The sequence below is a fragment of the Polistes canadensis genome, unplaced genomic scaffold, assembly GCF_001313835.1.
Source record: "Polistes canadensis isolate GaletaPanama2010 unplaced genomic scaffold, ASM131383v1 scaffold_89, whole genome shotgun sequence".
NCBI lineage: Eukaryota > Metazoa > Arthropoda > Insecta > Hymenoptera > Vespidae > Polistes > Polistes canadensis.
In genome coordinates this window covers 206,093-222,889 of record NW_014569636.1, presented here as the reverse complement: position 1 = coordinate 222,889, position 16,797 = coordinate 206,093, and the positions used below count along the sequence as shown (strand labels likewise).

Genomic DNA, 16,797 nt, shown 5'->3' with positions numbered 1-16,797 from the left:
AAACACATTTTTTTTTTATATTTTTAACTATTTTTGAAGGAATTATTTAACAAATGAACAATATGGAACATCAAAATTACTGATTACGATAATATCGAATATTTATTTTATGCTAATAATTATAAAAATGACAATTTGCTGCTTCTATTAGGATCACGAAGAATGTGATGCTTCAGGTGTCACCCACGTGCCAATGTTTGTTTATTTGAATTCTTTATTTAAACAAATATTTAAGATACGTATTTAATTATTTAACTCTATAAGTAATCTTTTAATAATTATTTATTTTTAAATGACAATATTATTTCTTGGAAATCTAGAATAAATCGCAGACAGTATTTCTTATCAATTTATCAATAATCGCTTGAATTTTTCCATCATTCTATTTTCATCTATCTTATCTTATGAATAAGTATTGCGCGCTATGTTTAAAATCTTTAAATGAAATTAAAAAATTGAGAATGAAATTGAAATTAAAATGAAATCTAAATGACATTTTTAAATAAGCGATAAATCACATTTAAATAAATCACATTTAAATTATGCGAATATCGATATCGAACAATCGATTTTTTTCAACCAATCACAAGCTAACTCAATCAGTATCGATATTGACACCCTAACCTCGCAAATATTACGCTGGACAGGAAACAAGCTAACGGTAAGAAAAATATTTACGCGTGTGGTTATTAAAAAAGTGATTAATTACTTTATTTTATTTTATTTATTAAACATATCTCACAATTGAATGCAAATTATTTCTGAACTAACTGTACTATGCATGAGACAGATTGTTTTCAACAAATTTTACATTTACAATGAGAATTCTATCAAATTTACTTTTGTTCACTTTTGTCTAATTAATTTACTAAATACTAGGAAAAAAATGAAAATTGTGAGATGATTATAAATGGGTGTATGCATTATTGTAGAAATTGTTTTATATATCAATTAAAATATATATTTTCAGGGTATCACATATTTCTTTTCGTTTAATATGGATGGTGAACAGGCGACGAAGAAAGCTAAACTGGAAACCGAGAAACATATAAAAGAAGGAGAAGCTGAATTATTGGTAATTTCTAAAAATGTATTTTATAATCCGGCACAGGAATTCAATAGAGATCTCAGTATAGCTGTATTGTCGCTCTTTGCTGAAGATCTGCGAGAACTAAATGAAGAAATAAATGTCAAGTGTGACGGAGTGAAAAATTCAAATGATGGATCATGTTTTAAGAATGATGGTATTACTATATTAGAAGCATTGTCAGCAACTGGTTTGCGTAGCATTAGATATGCTAAAGAAATAAAAGGTATAAAAGAAATAATAGCTAATGATCTTTCGAAGGAAGCTGTAAAAGCAATGAAAGAAAACATTCGACATAATGGGGTGGAAAATATAGTAAAGCCAAGTCAAGAAGATGCTATCATGGTCATGTACCAAAACAAAAGAAAAGGTTTCCATGCCGTTGATTTAGATCCTTATGGTTGTCCTTCGACCTTTCTAGATGCTGCAGTACAATGCGTAATAAATGGTGGCATACTTTTAGTTACGGCAACAGATATGGCTGTGTTAGCTGGTAACACACCGGAAACTTGTTATGTCAAATATGGCTCTATCTCTCTTAAAACTAAAGCCTGTCACGAAATGGCGTTAAGAATTTTGTTACAACATATTGCATCTCATGCGGGGCGTCATGGTCGTTATATAGTACCATTATTATCGGTCAGCGTAGATTTTTATATAAGAGTATTTGTAAAAGTTATTGGGAGCCAATTAAAATGTAAAGATAATGCTAGTAAAACAGGATTGGTATATCAATGTAAAAGTTGCGAAAGTTTCACTATTCAACCTATAATGAAGATAAACTCTAATAAATTTTCTAGATCTCATTTAATTTCCGATAAAAATTGTAAACATTGCAAGAGCGAACATTACGTTGCTGGTCCTATTTGGATAGCATCCTTGCACGACCAAACATTTGTTTCTCGATTATTGCATAATATAGATAATATGAAATTAAAAACGAGAAAACGAATAAAAGGGGTATTGACTATGATAAACGAAGAATTAGATATACCTTTGTATTATACCCTTAACCGCATAATGTCCCTGGTCAAATGCATCACACCACCCATGATATTATTCAGATCTGCATTATTAAATGCCGGATATAAAGTATCATATTCTCATGCAAGTAAATTCTCTATCAAAACTGATGCCCCCACCGATGTCATATGGGATATTGTACGTGCATGGGAAAAACTTCATCCAGCTAAAAGGTCAATGGAAAACGTGCCAACTAATCATCCAGCGCAAAATATTTTGGATTCTCCAATGAAACTAAATGTATCATTTACGTTACATTCAGAAGCTAATCCAATTTCTCGACAAACTGGGCTATTAAGGTTCCCAGAAAATCCAGTCGAAAATTGGGGTCCTCTTACGCGTGCTAAAATGAATAACAATTAAATTAAAATGTTTTTTTCAACCAAGAAAAAAAGTAAATTAATTGAAAAATGAGAAAACACAAAGTGAGATATATTGATAATAAAGACAAAATATTATAATGAAACCATAAATATAAGACTCGTCATTATTTTAAATGACTAAATTCAAACATACATATGTGTAGTTATTTTTATTACAATAAATGAATAATGTACAAATGTTTTATATATAAAAATAGAAATACTCGTACGATAATCAAGACTTTATCATTACATATGTAAATATATGCCCATATAAGTAAACAAAAAATAACAAATATCATGCATAATTTTGTAAATTTGATATATATATATTCTTTTTATTTCCATCTAAAATTAACGATTAAACATTAAATAAGATGTTTTCGTTCATTTTAACTTTTGATACTATTACCATACTGATACCTGACATAAGATTTATTACGCATCTATACGTGTATACATATACATTTATATACATCATATACATCTATATACATCTATATACATCTATATATATCTATATACATCTTCCAATAAATATACATATTTAGTAAGAACATCGGTTCTTCCATCATTTTATTGTGAACAACGTTGTTTTGTAGTATTCTGCACGAAGTCGTTACATAAACGGAAATTATTTTATCCTCGCATAAATCAGGTATGATAAATATTATATATTTCTTCGAAAATAGTATTTCGAGCTTTTTCATACTAATACAAAATATTAATAACAAAAAGAATAAGAGAAACAAATTTTCAATAGTTAATAATAATGAATGAAAGGGTATTAGCTCAAGTAACAAAATTTGAAAAGCGTTAATTTACATAAAATATATTTTATTTAAAAAAATCTCAAATGAGGAATCATATTATTTATAGATTATACAAAAAATATAGAAACATTATATATCTATCAATACTTTTGTTCGACATTGGATGTGTATAAATATATATAGATTACTATTTACTTGCTTATATGTATCAGATAACATCTCAAAAAACACTTGTTGCGTAATTATTATCTACGCATATAATGTAACTTGAAACACTTCAATTATCGCAATTTATTTTTAAAAATATAAAAATCTATCTATATACAATGTGTTTTAAATATAAAAGATCAAATTTATGCAATATTTTGAAAATTTTTCGAAAAAGTTTGATCATTTAATTATGGGACACCTTGTATATGTATATACATGGTGAATCAATTATTTTATATTAGTTTTTAATTCGTCCCTCTATCGGTATATAACGTGGTATAAAATAAAAATTAGTAACCAAATACAAGTGCATTGGCCTTAACTTCTTCCAAGATAGTCTTGTATTGTAAAAAATAAGTCAATTTATATCGTTCATTAACATGATTTTTTTTAATACAACTGGTACGTGACAGATTATTTCAGATAGTAATATTTATCGATTCACTTTTTACATAGATAAATTTGAAATAATCTTTTAGACACAATAATTTCAATTTGATAATCATTGTGATCTCATCGATCGACAACCATGGCAGCAGCAGTAAAAACAGCACCAGGAGTAGCACCAGCTGTGACTTTGAACAATGGTACAAAAATTCCAGTACTTGGACTTGGTACTTGGCAAGGCGGTGTAAATATCTTTACACTAAAATTAAAATATTAATCTGATTTTAAAAGTAAACATGTGTATTGTTGAAATTGTTTTATTTTTGGTTTATAACAGGATGATCCAGAAGTAGTCGAACAAGCAATTAAAGATGCAGTCGATGCTGGATATAGACACTTTGATTGTGCTTATATATATGGAAATGAAGCAGTGATAGGGAAAGCTTTGAGAGAAAAAATTGCTGAAGGCGTTGTTAAAAGAGAAGATCTTTATATTACAACGAAGGTATATTTTGATATAAAGTTTTTCACATACTTAAATATTATTTATTAACTTTCGATATTGTAGCTATGGAATACAATGCATAAAAAAGAAAAAGTTGTACCTGCATGTAAACAGTCAGTGAAAAATTTTGGTTTTGATTACATTGATTTATATCTTATACACTGGCCTGTGTCTTACACGGTAAGACAAATATTTTACTTAACATTTCTATATTATTGGTAGATATTATCGATCATAATTTTAATTAAACTGTTGCATTTTGTCTTAGGATGATGCAGAAGGACTTTGGCCAGTCGATGAGAAAGGTAATCCTAAGTATGGACATACTGATTATACTGGAACATGGAAAGGAATGGAAGAATGTGTTAAATTAGGATTAACCAAAAGCATCGGACTTAGTAACTTCAATTCAATTCAAATTGATCGTATACTTTTCATAGCAACTATAAAACCAGTAATAAATCAAGTCGAATGTCATATTAATTTGAATCAAAAGAAATTAAGAGAATTTTGTGCAACACGTAATATAGCTATTACAGCATATAGTCCTTTAGGTTCGCCTATGCGTCCTTGGGCAAAATCTGACGATCCACAAGTTAACATCAATCAGACTGAAGAAATTGCTGAGAAATATGGAAAGACGCCGGCACAAGTTATACTCAGATATTTGGTATTTAAATTGATATATTTATCCACCATTAAAAAAGAAACTTATTATTTAAATATTTATCTATATATATAAATTTAAATATTATTTTCTAGGTTGATATTGGTGCCATTCCAATACCTAAATCTGCATCTAAAAAACGCATTCAAGAGAATATTAATATTTTTGATTTTAAACTTACTCCTAAGGAAATAGCAATTATTGATAAATTTGATTGTGGCATAAGAGTTTGTTCAGCTAAAGAGTAAGTTTATTATTAAAATATTCTTTTAATAATTATTTTAAAAATATATTTTTGTGTAGGTTCGAGAAACACAAGGATTACCCATTTAATGTAGAATTTTAAACATTTTATTTTATATATTTGTTTATATGATTTATATTATTATAATCAATAAATGATATATTGTTATCATCAGTATATATATATATATATACTATATATGTATATATATATATTATTATCAATCTTAGTTTTAATCATACCATTTTTTGCAACTGGTATTTATTTTATATCTATACATTTTTGTTAGTAGATCTTATCTTTATCTTGATTATTTAATAAATTTACTAAACAAAAAATTAAAAATAATAATAAAAGAAAAAGACATCATCCGATACTGGTATTGCAAATCTTTTTTATTTATATTTTGTAGTTTAAAAAAACCTAATCATTAACATGGTAAGATGATTATCGATATTTTTCTATATTTGTATCTTATATCTACTAAATTGTTATATAACACCTCTTTGATAAATAGCAGACACGAATGATAGATAATGCAGATCGAAGATAGCTGTGAAACTGCATACTGTTAAATACATCAATTATAAGTTTGTTGAGGTGCATTGAAAAATGGCTGAAATTCCTTCCACAACGCTTGCAAATGGATATAAAATGCCGATGCTTGCTTTAGGAACTTATTTGGTGAGATATTAATATCATATATTATACAATATATGTTTCCAATTAAATTAGGTTAGATTTCGCTACTATCTTGTACAAGATATTTGAATTGCTGAAACATTATCTTATTAATTATAATTTATTTAAAAAATAGTCTCAACCGGGAGAAGTAGAAAAAGCTGTTATAGATGCTATTGATCTTGGATACCGTCACATCGATACAGCTTTCTTTTATGAAAATGAAAAAGAAATTGGTGCTGCGATAGAAGCAAAAATCCAAGATAAAACTGTTACAAGAGAAGAGCTTTTTATTACTACAAAGGTAAAATTTTAGAACAAATAATTAAAACAAAAGTAACAAATGTACAGAAATGTACATTTTGGTTTACCAATTTTATTTTATTTTATTTGTGTTATAGCTGTGGAATAATCGTCACAAGGAAGAGAGTGTAGTTGCAACTTGTAAACAATCTTTAGAAAATCTTGGTTTGACTTACATTGATCTATATTTAATTCATTGGCCATTCGCTTATCAAGTAAGTATATAAAATTTAAATATTATATTACAAATATAATAATTATATGTTAACTAAAACATTTCATTCGTTCCTTTCTTAAGGAAGGAGACGTATTAATACCTAAAGACAAAGATGGTAAGCTTTTATTATCAGATACCGATTATCTTGAAACATGGAGAGGAATGGAAGAATGCGTTCAACAAGGATTAACTCGTAGTATTGGAGTCAGTAATTTTAACTCTGAACAAATAGCCCGATTGGTGAAATCTGCTAAATTTATTCCTGTAAATAATCAAGTATGTATCGATATTATTTACTATAAAATTTCGACGTTTTTCATAATTCATTAAATTTGTATCATTTTGTAGATCGAAGTTAGTGTAAATCTTAATCAGGAAAATTTAATTAACTTTTGCAAAAAGTATAATATCGTAGTGAGTGGTTATTCGCCTCTTGGAAGACCTGGAAATAGATTAGGTATTAAAAATTCTTTGGATGATCCAGTAATTCTTAAAATAGCTGAAAAATATAAAAAAACTCCAGCACAAATAGCACTTCGATATGTTGTAAGTTTACCATTGCTTGGTAATATTTTTCTTAAACGTGTTGATATAAATGTAAGTTGAAAGATTAATTAATTAATATTTTAGTATCAACAAGGTGCTGCAGTAATTCCTAAATCGGTAACTAAAAGTAGAATTAAAGAAAACATGGAAATATTTGATTTCGAATTGACAACGGATGAAATGACTGCTATAAAAGCGATTGGTACTGGTGAAAGAATAGCACCATCTGCAGAGTAAATATAAAATATTTTAAATTAAAATATAAAAATTTCTCTATCAATGTATTGATTCATTAATATATTTCTGTTTCATTTTTTCTTTCAGAGTACAAGATCACAAATATTTTCCATTTTCTATTCCATTTTAAAGTTCATGGAATATAGAGAGATATGATTTCTTTACAGAGCTCTGCCAATATATTAATTAATTTTAATATCTTGTTTTCGAGGTCATTAATATATGATTTGTAAGTTATTTTTCAATTTCATTTTATAATCACAAGTAAAGTATAATATAAAAATTAAGAGTAATATGTTATAAAGTCATTAATATATAGCAATGAATCAAATGACTTTATAAAAATTATAATTATAAATATTGTTTTATTTATCATTTAAGATAATATCAAATTGATTATTTACATTTTTATATTCTCTACATTAACTATGCTTCAAGTTTTTACTGCAACATATAAGTACACGAATTATTATTAAAAAAAATGAATTGAATGAAATATATGATTTCAACTTGCCAAATTATCCATTCTCCCTCTTACTGTCTAATCCCCCCTTCTTCCGTCTCTTACTAGCGTGAACAAGGACAATGTCTTTGTTCTTAATAAATCAAGAGAGACAGAGACAAATTTATTCGTAATAAAATCGTACCAATGTTGGGTACTTTCCACTGTTTCCTGTTCTGTAAATGTAACAGCAAGAATGTTTCAAATCTAATTGAAGTTTGATAATTAAAATGCATTCAAAATCATTAACGAAAATAACATTATTCTTCGAATAATTAAAACTGCTGATAAATAATTGTAATTAAGAAAATGTAAAAAAAGATATGACCATAATTCATATTCTTTGTTGTCAACATACATTTTTATTTTGAATGTTATAACGTGATAAAGTAAAAATGATATTTTTATTTTTATCGCTTTTTTGTTACTACTGATATTACACGTTAAATGATTAAACAAGTTTTGCAGTATTATTTTTATAAAAAAAATAAAGCAAATGATTGTTCGAAAAGTCACGTAGAAATGAAATTTTTACACGTTTGTGTATTCTGTAGGATTTTTATGATTACGTTTGAATGATATTAATTCGTAAAATATTTTCAAAACAATTTGAAACAATTACAAACGTTAATAAAATTTTTTAAAATACTTTTAAACAATTACGAGCGTCATAAAAACAGCAGTTTTTATATCTTTCTTTTTTTATAGTTATGTAAAATATTATTCACTTTTCTATTATGCTGTAGTCAAGTATTAACAATTTTCAAACAATAATAAAACAATATTTATAATTATTATTATCGTAAAAGAAAAATTCATAAAATCAATAATGGTTACTTGACCGTATTTAATATTAATATAATTTTTATTTATTTAAAAAATAAGTGTTTAACTTATACCATCTTGAAGAAAGGAATATACCAAAATATATGATGGTGACCTTGATTCCTCCCACTTTAATATGAAATGGACTAAAGGAGGGTTCCCTAATACACTTATACATATATTACATTGACAGTAATAAAGGATAAAAGAAGAGGGCTCCATCCTTTGATGGTCTGCCGCTCCTACTGGCATTGTAAGATTCTTCTAATAGCTATTCGCTGCTACCATCGGTAGTAGCATCCGTTCTGTATTTTTCCATACTACTACTCTCTTCTGCTTACAAGAATTTATCAACTTCTCTCTGTTATACGTTAGACTATTGCACAAAGAAATCTTTATACGCAATATCTAACGTATGATAAACAAGGGAATGACTGTTACGTAACAGCTTACTCATTACTCATCATTGTATTATACATTATACATTTTTTTGTTTAAAACTGAATCATACAAACGAATACTTTTATACTTAAATTAAAAACTAGGTTTTAATTTTAAATTTAATTTAACTTAAAAACTAGTTTTAAATTTATAAATGAGATCATACAATGGAACGTTTCAGCATCCTAATACAAGATCAGGAAATAAAATGATTTTATTTCTTGATACTAAATTCGTGGAATTAAATTTAATTTGATTCAATTTTGAAAATTCCTATAATCGACTCTTAACATTAAACTTATTGATACTTAATATATAAATACATAATCGGTTAAATAACCAGTCTTTAAAAAGAAGTTATATTAATCATTTTAATTGGTTGCAGTAGTTATGGTTTTAAATAAAATAATGTATATGTTTTAAAATAATGTTTGCTCCATATAATATTAAAGCATGAGATTAATTGGGAAGTTGTGTATGGGGGGATATCGCAAATCGAAAGAGTGGGGAGATCTAAATCAGAACGTTTATAAATACAGCACGCAATACCGCTGCGCTTTACTCGTTATTCGTATTTTCGCGCAGCAGATTGATACCGTATACCGTTTATACAGTCGAAAATCCTTTAATTCGTTTAATATTTTCTATATCGAATAGTTTCGTAAAAGAGTAGAGATATTTTTCAATTAAAATAATACAAAAGAAAAATGGTTTTAAATATACCAAATGTTAAATTTTACAACGGTAATACTGTACCTCAATTTGGATTGGGTACGTGGAAGGTACGTTATCACGAAATTAATTCTCGTAATCTCTTTATACAATTATTATTATACTTTTTCTAACATGAATAATTCGAACCGTTAGATATTAAAATATATTTTATTCATATTTATTAATAGTATGCTATATATGTATGATAATAATATATATATATATATATATATATATATATCTATTTATGATAATATATCTATATCTAAATACATTTAATGGTAAATAAGTTTTTCTTATGGTAGACATGATAAACTCAAGGTCACTTTTATCACAAGTCAAAAGACTATATAATAGTTATCGAACGATTATTATCGCGGTTAGATTTAATTTAATGATTATGGATTTGCATTTAGAAAAAAATGGTTATCTTAGAATTGGAATAATCAACGTTAGATATATTTATATTTTCAAACGTTCTAATAAATTCTGAGAGAAAGAAATCAATTTATCAATTTTATATAATATAATTAAATATAATTATAGATAATATGCATTATGTTAAGAATTTTGAAACGTCATTAAAATATGAAATGAACGTTTATTTTAATTCTATTAAATAATTATAATTAAAAATACCCTATATAAGAATATACTTGAAAGTTATGTAGAGTTCAGAAATTGAACATTTAAAGACTCATGCTGAGTTAACCTATTTTTCTTGTCTATGATGAATTCCTATCTGAAGTTTTACTGCATATTTTTTATTATGCTCTTCATGTAAGTCATAACATTTGAATTTTTTTGTAGTCAAAACCCGGAGAAGTTACTCAAGCTGTAAAGGATGCTATAGATGCTGGTTATCGGCACATTGATTGTGCTCATGTCTATCGTAATGAGAAAGAAGTTGGAGAAGCGATCAAAGTCAAGATCGATGAAGGAGTCGTCACTAGACAAGATTTATTCATTACTAGTAAACTTTGGAATACCTATCACAAAACTGATTTAGTCGAGCCTGCGCTTAAAACTACATTAAGCAATCTTGGTCTGGAGTATTTAGATCTTTATTTAATTCATTGGCCTTTCGCTTTCAAAGAAGGGGATGAATTATTTCCAACAAAATCTGATGGTATACCTGAGTTAAGCGATGTTGATTATGTCGACACATGGAAGGGTATGGAAGGTGTATTAAAAAAAGGATTAACTAAGAACATTGGTGTCAGTAACTTTAATTCGGAACAGATTACTAGATTACTTAACAATTGTACTGTTAAACCAGTAACCAATCAAGTACGTTGAATTTTCTATTAATTATTAAAAGAAGTTAATATTCGAAATTGTTAATAATTGGAATATTTTGTTGTCAGATCGAATGTCATCCATATTTAACTCAAAGAAAATTGTCTGATTTCTGTAAAGAAAAAGAAATCGTCATTACCGCTTATAGTCCTTTGGGGTCGCCAGATAGACCATGGGCCAAGCCAGATGACCCTAAATTATTGGATGATGTTAAGTTAAATGAACTTGCAAAAAAATATAATAAGACAACAGCACAGATTCTTTTGCGCTATCAAGTAAGTTAGTTGTATATACTCGATATTTTGTTTTTTTATTAATTGTAAAACAAACAAATATATTACTTTGTATATTTTAGTTGGATCGTGGACATGTGGTTATTCCAAAATCTGTAACTAAATCACGTATCATCGAAAATACTAATATTTTTGATTTCAAACTTACGTCCGAGGATATTGCCTACATTGACACTTTTGATTGCAATGGAAGAATCTGCTCGATGACGGGGTAAATTTATTTTGTTCATACTTACATTTATTAATATTATTACGTATTACGTATTACTATTTGATTTGTAATTTTTCAGATCCGAGGCCAGTCCTAACTATCCATTTAACATACCTTTTTAAATGATACAGTAAAGTAAACGAGGTTTGTTTCAGTCGTTGTTTAAACGACTAGATAAAACTTTATCTAAAAGATATATATAATGCTAATTTTTTTCTTAGTTACATCCACGCATAAACGTTCGTATTTTTCTACGCATGTATTTTTCGATAGTCATAGAAAATAAATTTTCATTAAACAAGTATCGCATGCGTCACGATTGAAATGTTCCGATAGAATAATCCGATTTGATATTACTCGTATTGATAATATTACAATGTTATTTGATAATATTGAATTATTAAACAAAAGTATTATTTAGAAAGTACAATGTAAGTATATGTTATGAAACAACAATGATCGATATTCAATTGCAACAACAAGAGGAGTTATTTTCGTAGCTGTCTTCGCAACCGCAAGAACAACATTCGCAGTATTCGTCGTCGCTATCACTGCTGCTTATACAAATACGCGATACCGATTTTGCTACAGGTTGATATCCTTTATCCAATGGACAAGATGATACGACTCCGCATCTGCAGGACACACTGGATAATCCGAATGCACATTTACCTTTGCAATTGCATTTACATTCATTTTTATTGCGTGTCAAATTGCATTTCTTGCACAAAGATGACGATATGTAAGAATTATTAGATGTAACCTTGTAGTTGCAAGGAGCTGTTGGACATTCTAAAACATACACGAAAGACTTATGAATGTTTCGAGTAATGTTAGGAATGTTTTCTGATTTTTCTTTTCTCTTAACAATTAGAAAAAAATAGCATACTTGATTTCAATATAGCACAAGGAGGATGATCGCAAGGAAGTTTAATCGAACAAGGATTTTTCACTGCTGTTGATCCATGCGAATACTGCGACAAAATGTAATGGCACGAAATTTTGCATTTATCATTTTTTATTCTTTCATTATCTTGTTGCGAAAATTGAGCATAATTTGATTTTGATACGTTAGAAGGGAATATCTGTGCACCCCTCAAAGATTTAGCCGATTTTTTTATCGTCGAATCGATTTCATAGTTATTCTTCCTTGGACAAATACATGCTTTTAATTCCTACGGTAGAAATTAATTTGTGTAATAAATATAATTGAGCCTAAGATTTTGAAGCACCTTAATGCAAGAAAGATTTATTAACGTACGTGATTTTTGTCATTAACTGAAGCTAATTTCTCTTTTTTTTTAATGGCAGTCTGTTCATTTGGAATCTCAGTTAGTTGATCTTTCATTTTTTTTGAAGAAGCTGTTTTATTTCCTTCGTTATTCTCATTCTTGGGTGATTTATCTCGTGCAATTTGTTTAGAAGTTGTTAAAGGGGTCGTTGAATCTATAGAACTCTGAAAAAAAATAATTAAAATTGTTCGTCTTTATTTTTATCTTTTTACTCTTCTTTTTTTTTGCGTCAAGAATATTTTCGATCGGAAAAAAAACTAACATCACTCTTCTTCCTTATGAGTTCCTTTTTTAATCGTTGCACATTGTTCTTGTAAAACTGTAACGCACAATGCATCCTCCTCTCATTACTTTCCAGATCCTGAATACGTTTCAACATCTTATTGTTACCAGAACTATTTTGAAATTCTTTCGAAGCAAGCAAACGATCCAATTGTTCCGCATACAAAGTCTCTTTTTCTTCCAATACTGTTATACAATTTTTTAACTCTAATTCGTCTTTAGCAAGTTGATGAATCTTTGTCAAACAAATGAGATCTTCCGAATGAATAGAATCCAAACTCGTACTTCGATAACTACGAATTTCTTTTTCCATTTCGTTAACGCGATCGTTCATCTCCTTGTTTTCCAATTCGAGGGATTCCAACTCGATTTCGGTTTCCTCCAATTTAATATCAGCGTCAATAATTTTGTCCTATAATACGGAAATCGATATAAAATAAATCAAATAATTATTTAATAGCGTATACACCAATTTATTACAAATGATATGGCTTTGATGCATTGCAATATTTGCAGTCTTACTGAAATAAAAATTTGTTGGAAAAATTTGATTAGAAAATAAGTACTGAATGTGATCTGCAAACGTTACGACAAATTATAAACTCTGTAATTATTATTGAACAAAACGAGAAAAGTGTTCTTCCTTTTATTTTTGTTTTGTTTGTATGTTTTTCTTCATACTGACGAGATTTATTACCCCGTAGTCGTCGTATGTTGAATTTCAATCGGGTCGTACGTGCAACTCCGTCGTCTCCTTGTTGAGATCCTTAATGGTACTCTTCAAATTACGAAGTAATTTTTCGGTAGGGTCTAAATCGGGCGACAGCTTGTTCATAATTTCACGAATTTTGCAAAAGGGTGCATCGTCGCAGCTCTTTCCAGAGACCCACATGTTATAAGCCATAAGTGCTGGTATGGATCTTTCCATTGTAGTGATTTTTTCCCTCAAATATCTGTGTCGTCCTGTTAAATCGCAATGACGTTCCTCTATACTAGCTGCGATCTCTTCCAGATTTGATTTCGACTGTCTGTTCATTTTTGTCTCGGATTTGCTACCTGCAAAATGTTCATTTGTAACTTTCGTTTTCTATTTATTGCCTTGTAACATGTATTTTCGCATTCTCTCGTTTTTCTCTATTTTAAAAAAAAGAAAAGTAAAAAAGCAACCCGATAAATGTGCAGACATCAATTTGTAGATATATTTGCGTTTAGATTATATTTAGGTATTAAACAATCTGTGTGTTAGGCAAAGAAAATTAATGAATACTTTTTATTTCATTAAAATTATTATATGTCGAATTCGTTTTTCCGTAAATAATATTAAGTCAAATCGAAAAATTTGATTATGTCATTTTATTTAAAAAAATGCTCTTATTAGATAAATTTTTGTTCTTTTTTTTTTTATTTATTTATTTAAATGAGGTTACTTACCATTTTTATACAACATTGCCATAATTTATTAGTTGCGTTAACGTTAAAATAATGATAAAAATTTGTAATAGTTCGAAAAGGTAAATTACAAACTTGAAAAATTTGGATACGTTGGTTCTGTCAAAAAGCCATGAAAATGTGCATGGATTTTTGTAAGTATGTAAATACAAATGCAATGTTAAAGGCTGTAAGATAAATTAGCGTTAATTTCAATGCTTATAAAACATGTTAGATAATTTAATAAAACGATATTACCAACGAACGGATAGGAAGTTTTTGTCGAATAAAATGCGCGAATTTAATTCGACGATATAATATGAATGAAATTCGAGCGGTTGTCATACTCAATTCTTAATAAACATGATATGATAATAATAAGAATAATAATTATGCAATTAATGTCATAAGACTCGCGATGTCGTCCAGAGATATCGCGTTTCATGTTAAATGAGATCATTGATAGAAAAATATTGCATATTGGGAAAGTAAAATTTGGTGAATAATTGTGGAGAAACGAAAAATCTGGAGCAAATTCGTGGATGCAAAGATGCTGTCTCTTCTTCTCCGAAATTGAAGTAAATTTCTCTCTTTTATTTTATTTTTCTCTTATTAAATAATAAATAAATAATAAAAACAATACGCGTGTGTATTATATACACAATTAGAATTTCAAATAATTTCTTACTTATTGTTTGTATCTAAAAAAGGTTTTTTGCTAAATTATATTTCATTTTAAAGGGATGCATTGAACGTATTGTAAGCCGCCATTCTTCAAATAATTTTAATTTTTTGTTTTTTTTTTGTTATAATAAGGCATCAAAGCGACTTCGAATTTATATATAATATGTTATTATTATAATTCTATTCATTTTTGTATTTAAAAAATAGATTTTCTACTGCAACGAAACAGAACTTATTATTATTATTATTATTATTATTAATGTAATTAGTCGGTATGATAAATGGATCGACCTGGTGCGTCAAAGGAACGAAGAAGATGATAAAACCTCATTAACTAGCGTATCGAGTACTGTTCAAGATAGCATTTTAAGTACACAATCGCAATCAATACGATCGATTCATGAAAAAAAGAAAGATTTCCACAGTCATGTACTACAACGGTCAAGTGGTGGTCGAGCTTTCAGTTATCGAAAAAAAAAAGCTTCCTTTGGAAATGGAATTTTTAGTGCTCCAGCAGGTGTTAATCCCCATCACGTTGGTTCCTCGATTGTTCGACGGAACACAGGTGGTTTTTATTATTCATTTAAACTCCTCAATTATTATGCAAATATTTATTTGCATAATCAGTATATAGTACGAAATACAAATTAAAGCAAATTTATAACATTATTCTCAAATTTAATGTATATTTGTACTTAAAAAATTCCCTAAATTATGCAATTTTTCTATTTAACAAATTTTCATGTAACGTAAAAATTATTTTAATCGTGCTAGTTGTGTGAATCACTTTGTTTATCGGATATCTCAAGGTTTACCGGTTGCAAAATGAAGGAATATATTTTATAAGTGAACATAAGAACACTTTAAACAATGGAATATATTCCTGCAGTTTGACTGATAAATATTAGGACATTCCGTATACGGCAATTAACATTTCTTACTAATGACAAAGTTGTTTGTTTTTTTTTAGGTAGTTCTAGACTGATATTTATTTGGCCACAGAAAATACGTACAAGAGGAAGATTGTTGACCATTTTGGCACCATTAATGCATGGTATTTTGATTGGATTATTATGTTTAGATGCTGTTCATCTTTGGCCTGGTGAATTCTTACCCACATCTCTTCCTTCAACAACTCCCATACCATTACCACCTGTTAAATGTAACGTCATCGAACCATCCTGGTTCGATAATAATTGAAAATGAAAATGCAACAAATTCTTTCTAAAAGGACAAGGTTTTTTAATTTTCTTTTTTTGTTGACACGTATTGTGATACCTATTTACGGAAATTGTTTTATACGATATGCATAATAATAAAATTATTCGGTTACTAACGACTTGTGCAGTACATCTTAGAAATATTTATATATGATACAAATATATTATTATTTTGATGAATTTTTTAAAATAAAATATCATTTCTCTTATTCTTATATAATAAATAGATTTTATAAGTATAACGTGAATGCTTTTAGACTGTGCATTGTTATAATCATTAAAATATTAGTATAGTCAGTAATTTTAAAAACATCAACAAATCATATTTTTATAATCTAGTTAAATCAAAAGGGTTAGGAAATGA

The 16,797-nt window shown here is 27.9% G+C and overlaps 4 protein-coding genes across 8 annotated transcripts; 3 read left to right on the top strand and 1 right to left on the bottom strand.

Moving 5' to 3' along the window:
- The first annotated feature begins 496 nt into the window (after window positions 1–496).
- LOC106786970 (probable tRNA (guanine(26)-N(2))-dimethyltransferase) lies at window positions 497–2,704 on the top strand. Its single transcript, XM_014748906.1, has 2 exons — window positions 497–661; window positions 971–2,704. Exon 2 carries the CDS (start codon window positions 998–1,000, stop codon window positions 2,471–2,473), a length of 1,476 nt encoding a protein of 491 aa, XP_014604392.1. The 5' UTR covers window positions 497–661; window positions 971–997; the 3' UTR covers window positions 2,474–2,704.
- Window positions 987–5,859, top strand: LOC106786971 (aldose reductase-like). Of its 5 annotated transcripts, none has more exons than XM_014748910.1 (7): window positions 987–1,075; window positions 3,935–4,086; window positions 4,180–4,347; window positions 4,411–4,527; window positions 4,616–5,017; window positions 5,110–5,258; window positions 5,318–5,525. In XM_014748910.1, exons 2-7 carry the CDS (start codon window positions 3,985–3,987, stop codon window positions 5,358–5,360), a joined length of 981 nt encoding a protein of 326 aa, XP_014604396.1. In that variant the 5' UTR covers window positions 987–1,075; window positions 3,935–3,984; the 3' UTR covers window positions 5,361–5,525. The 5 variants fall into 5 exon arrangements, with proteins under 5 accessions (XP_014604396.1, XP_014604397.1, XP_014604393.1 ...); XM_014748911.1 differs by lacking the exons at window positions 987–1,075; window positions 5,318–5,525 and adding exons at window positions 3,008–3,130; window positions 5,776–5,859; XM_014748907.1 differs by lacking the exon at window positions 987–1,075 and adding an exon at window positions 3,008–3,130.
- On the top strand, window positions 5,792–11,831 carry LOC106786945. The gene is made up of 12 exons (XM_014748854.1): window positions 5,792–5,942; window positions 6,076–6,243; window positions 6,341–6,457; window positions 6,541–6,735; window positions 6,808–7,005; window positions 7,090–7,238; window positions 7,330–7,344; window positions 9,705–9,792; window positions 10,535–11,014; window positions 11,092–11,298; window positions 11,379–11,527; window positions 11,607–11,831. Exons 1-12 carry the CDS (start codon window positions 5,871–5,873, stop codon window positions 11,647–11,649), a joined length of 1,881 nt encoding a protein of 626 aa, XP_014604340.1. The 5' UTR covers window positions 5,792–5,870; the 3' UTR covers window positions 11,650–11,831.
- Window positions 11,673–14,918, bottom strand: LOC106786972 (kinetochore protein SLK19-like). Its single transcript, XM_014748912.1, has 6 exons — window positions 14,533–14,918; window positions 13,838–14,157; window positions 13,082–13,513; window positions 12,789–12,983; window positions 12,417–12,702; window positions 11,673–12,319 (listed from the first exon to the last, which is right to left on the bottom strand). Exons 1-6 carry the CDS (start codon window positions 14,552–14,554, stop codon window positions 11,994–11,996), a joined length of 1,581 nt encoding a protein of 526 aa, XP_014604398.1. The 5' UTR covers window positions 14,555–14,918; the 3' UTR covers window positions 11,673–11,993.
- Window positions 14,919–16,797: the final 1,879 nt, after the last annotated feature.

Bases quoted from the DNA above. Each gene is read 5' to 3' on its own strand.
- LOC106786970 (XM_014748906.1), top strand. From the start codon at position 998: ATGGATGGTGAACAGGCGACGAAGAAAGCTAAACTGGAAACCGAGAAA.
- LOC106786971 (XM_014748910.1), top strand. From the start codon at position 3,985: ATGGCAGCAGCAGTAAAAACAGCACCAGGAGTAGCACCAGCTGTGACT. The intron at 5,018-5,109 runs GTATTTAAATTG...ATTATTTTCTAG, and splicing joins AAGTTATACTCAGATATTTG to GTTGATATTGGTGCCATTCC. The intron at 5,259-5,317 runs GTAAGTTTATTA...ATTTTTGTGTAG, and splicing joins AGAGTTTGTTCAGCTAAAGA to GTTCGAGAAACACAAGGATT.
- LOC106786945 (XM_014748854.1), top strand. From the start codon at position 5,871: ATGGCTGAAATTCCTTCCACAACGCTTGCAAATGGATATAAAATGCCG. The intron at 6,244-6,340 runs GTAAAATTTTAG...TTTGTGTTATAG, and splicing joins AGCTTTTTATTACTACAAAG to CTGTGGAATAATCGTCACAA. The intron at 11,015-11,091 runs GTACGTTGAATT...TTTTGTTGTCAG, and splicing joins TTAAACCAGTAACCAATCAA to ATCGAATGTCATCCATATTT.
- LOC106786972 (XM_014748912.1), bottom strand. From the start codon at position 14,554: ATGGCAATGTTGTATAAAAATG. The intron at 12,984-13,081 runs GTTAGTTTTTTT...ATTTTTTTTCAG, and splicing joins TCATAAGGAAGAAGAGTGAT to AGTTCTATAGATTCAACGAC. The intron at 12,703-12,788 runs GTACGTTAATAA...TTTCTACCGTAG, and splicing joins CAGTTAATGACAAAAATCAC to GAATTAAAAGCATGTATTTG.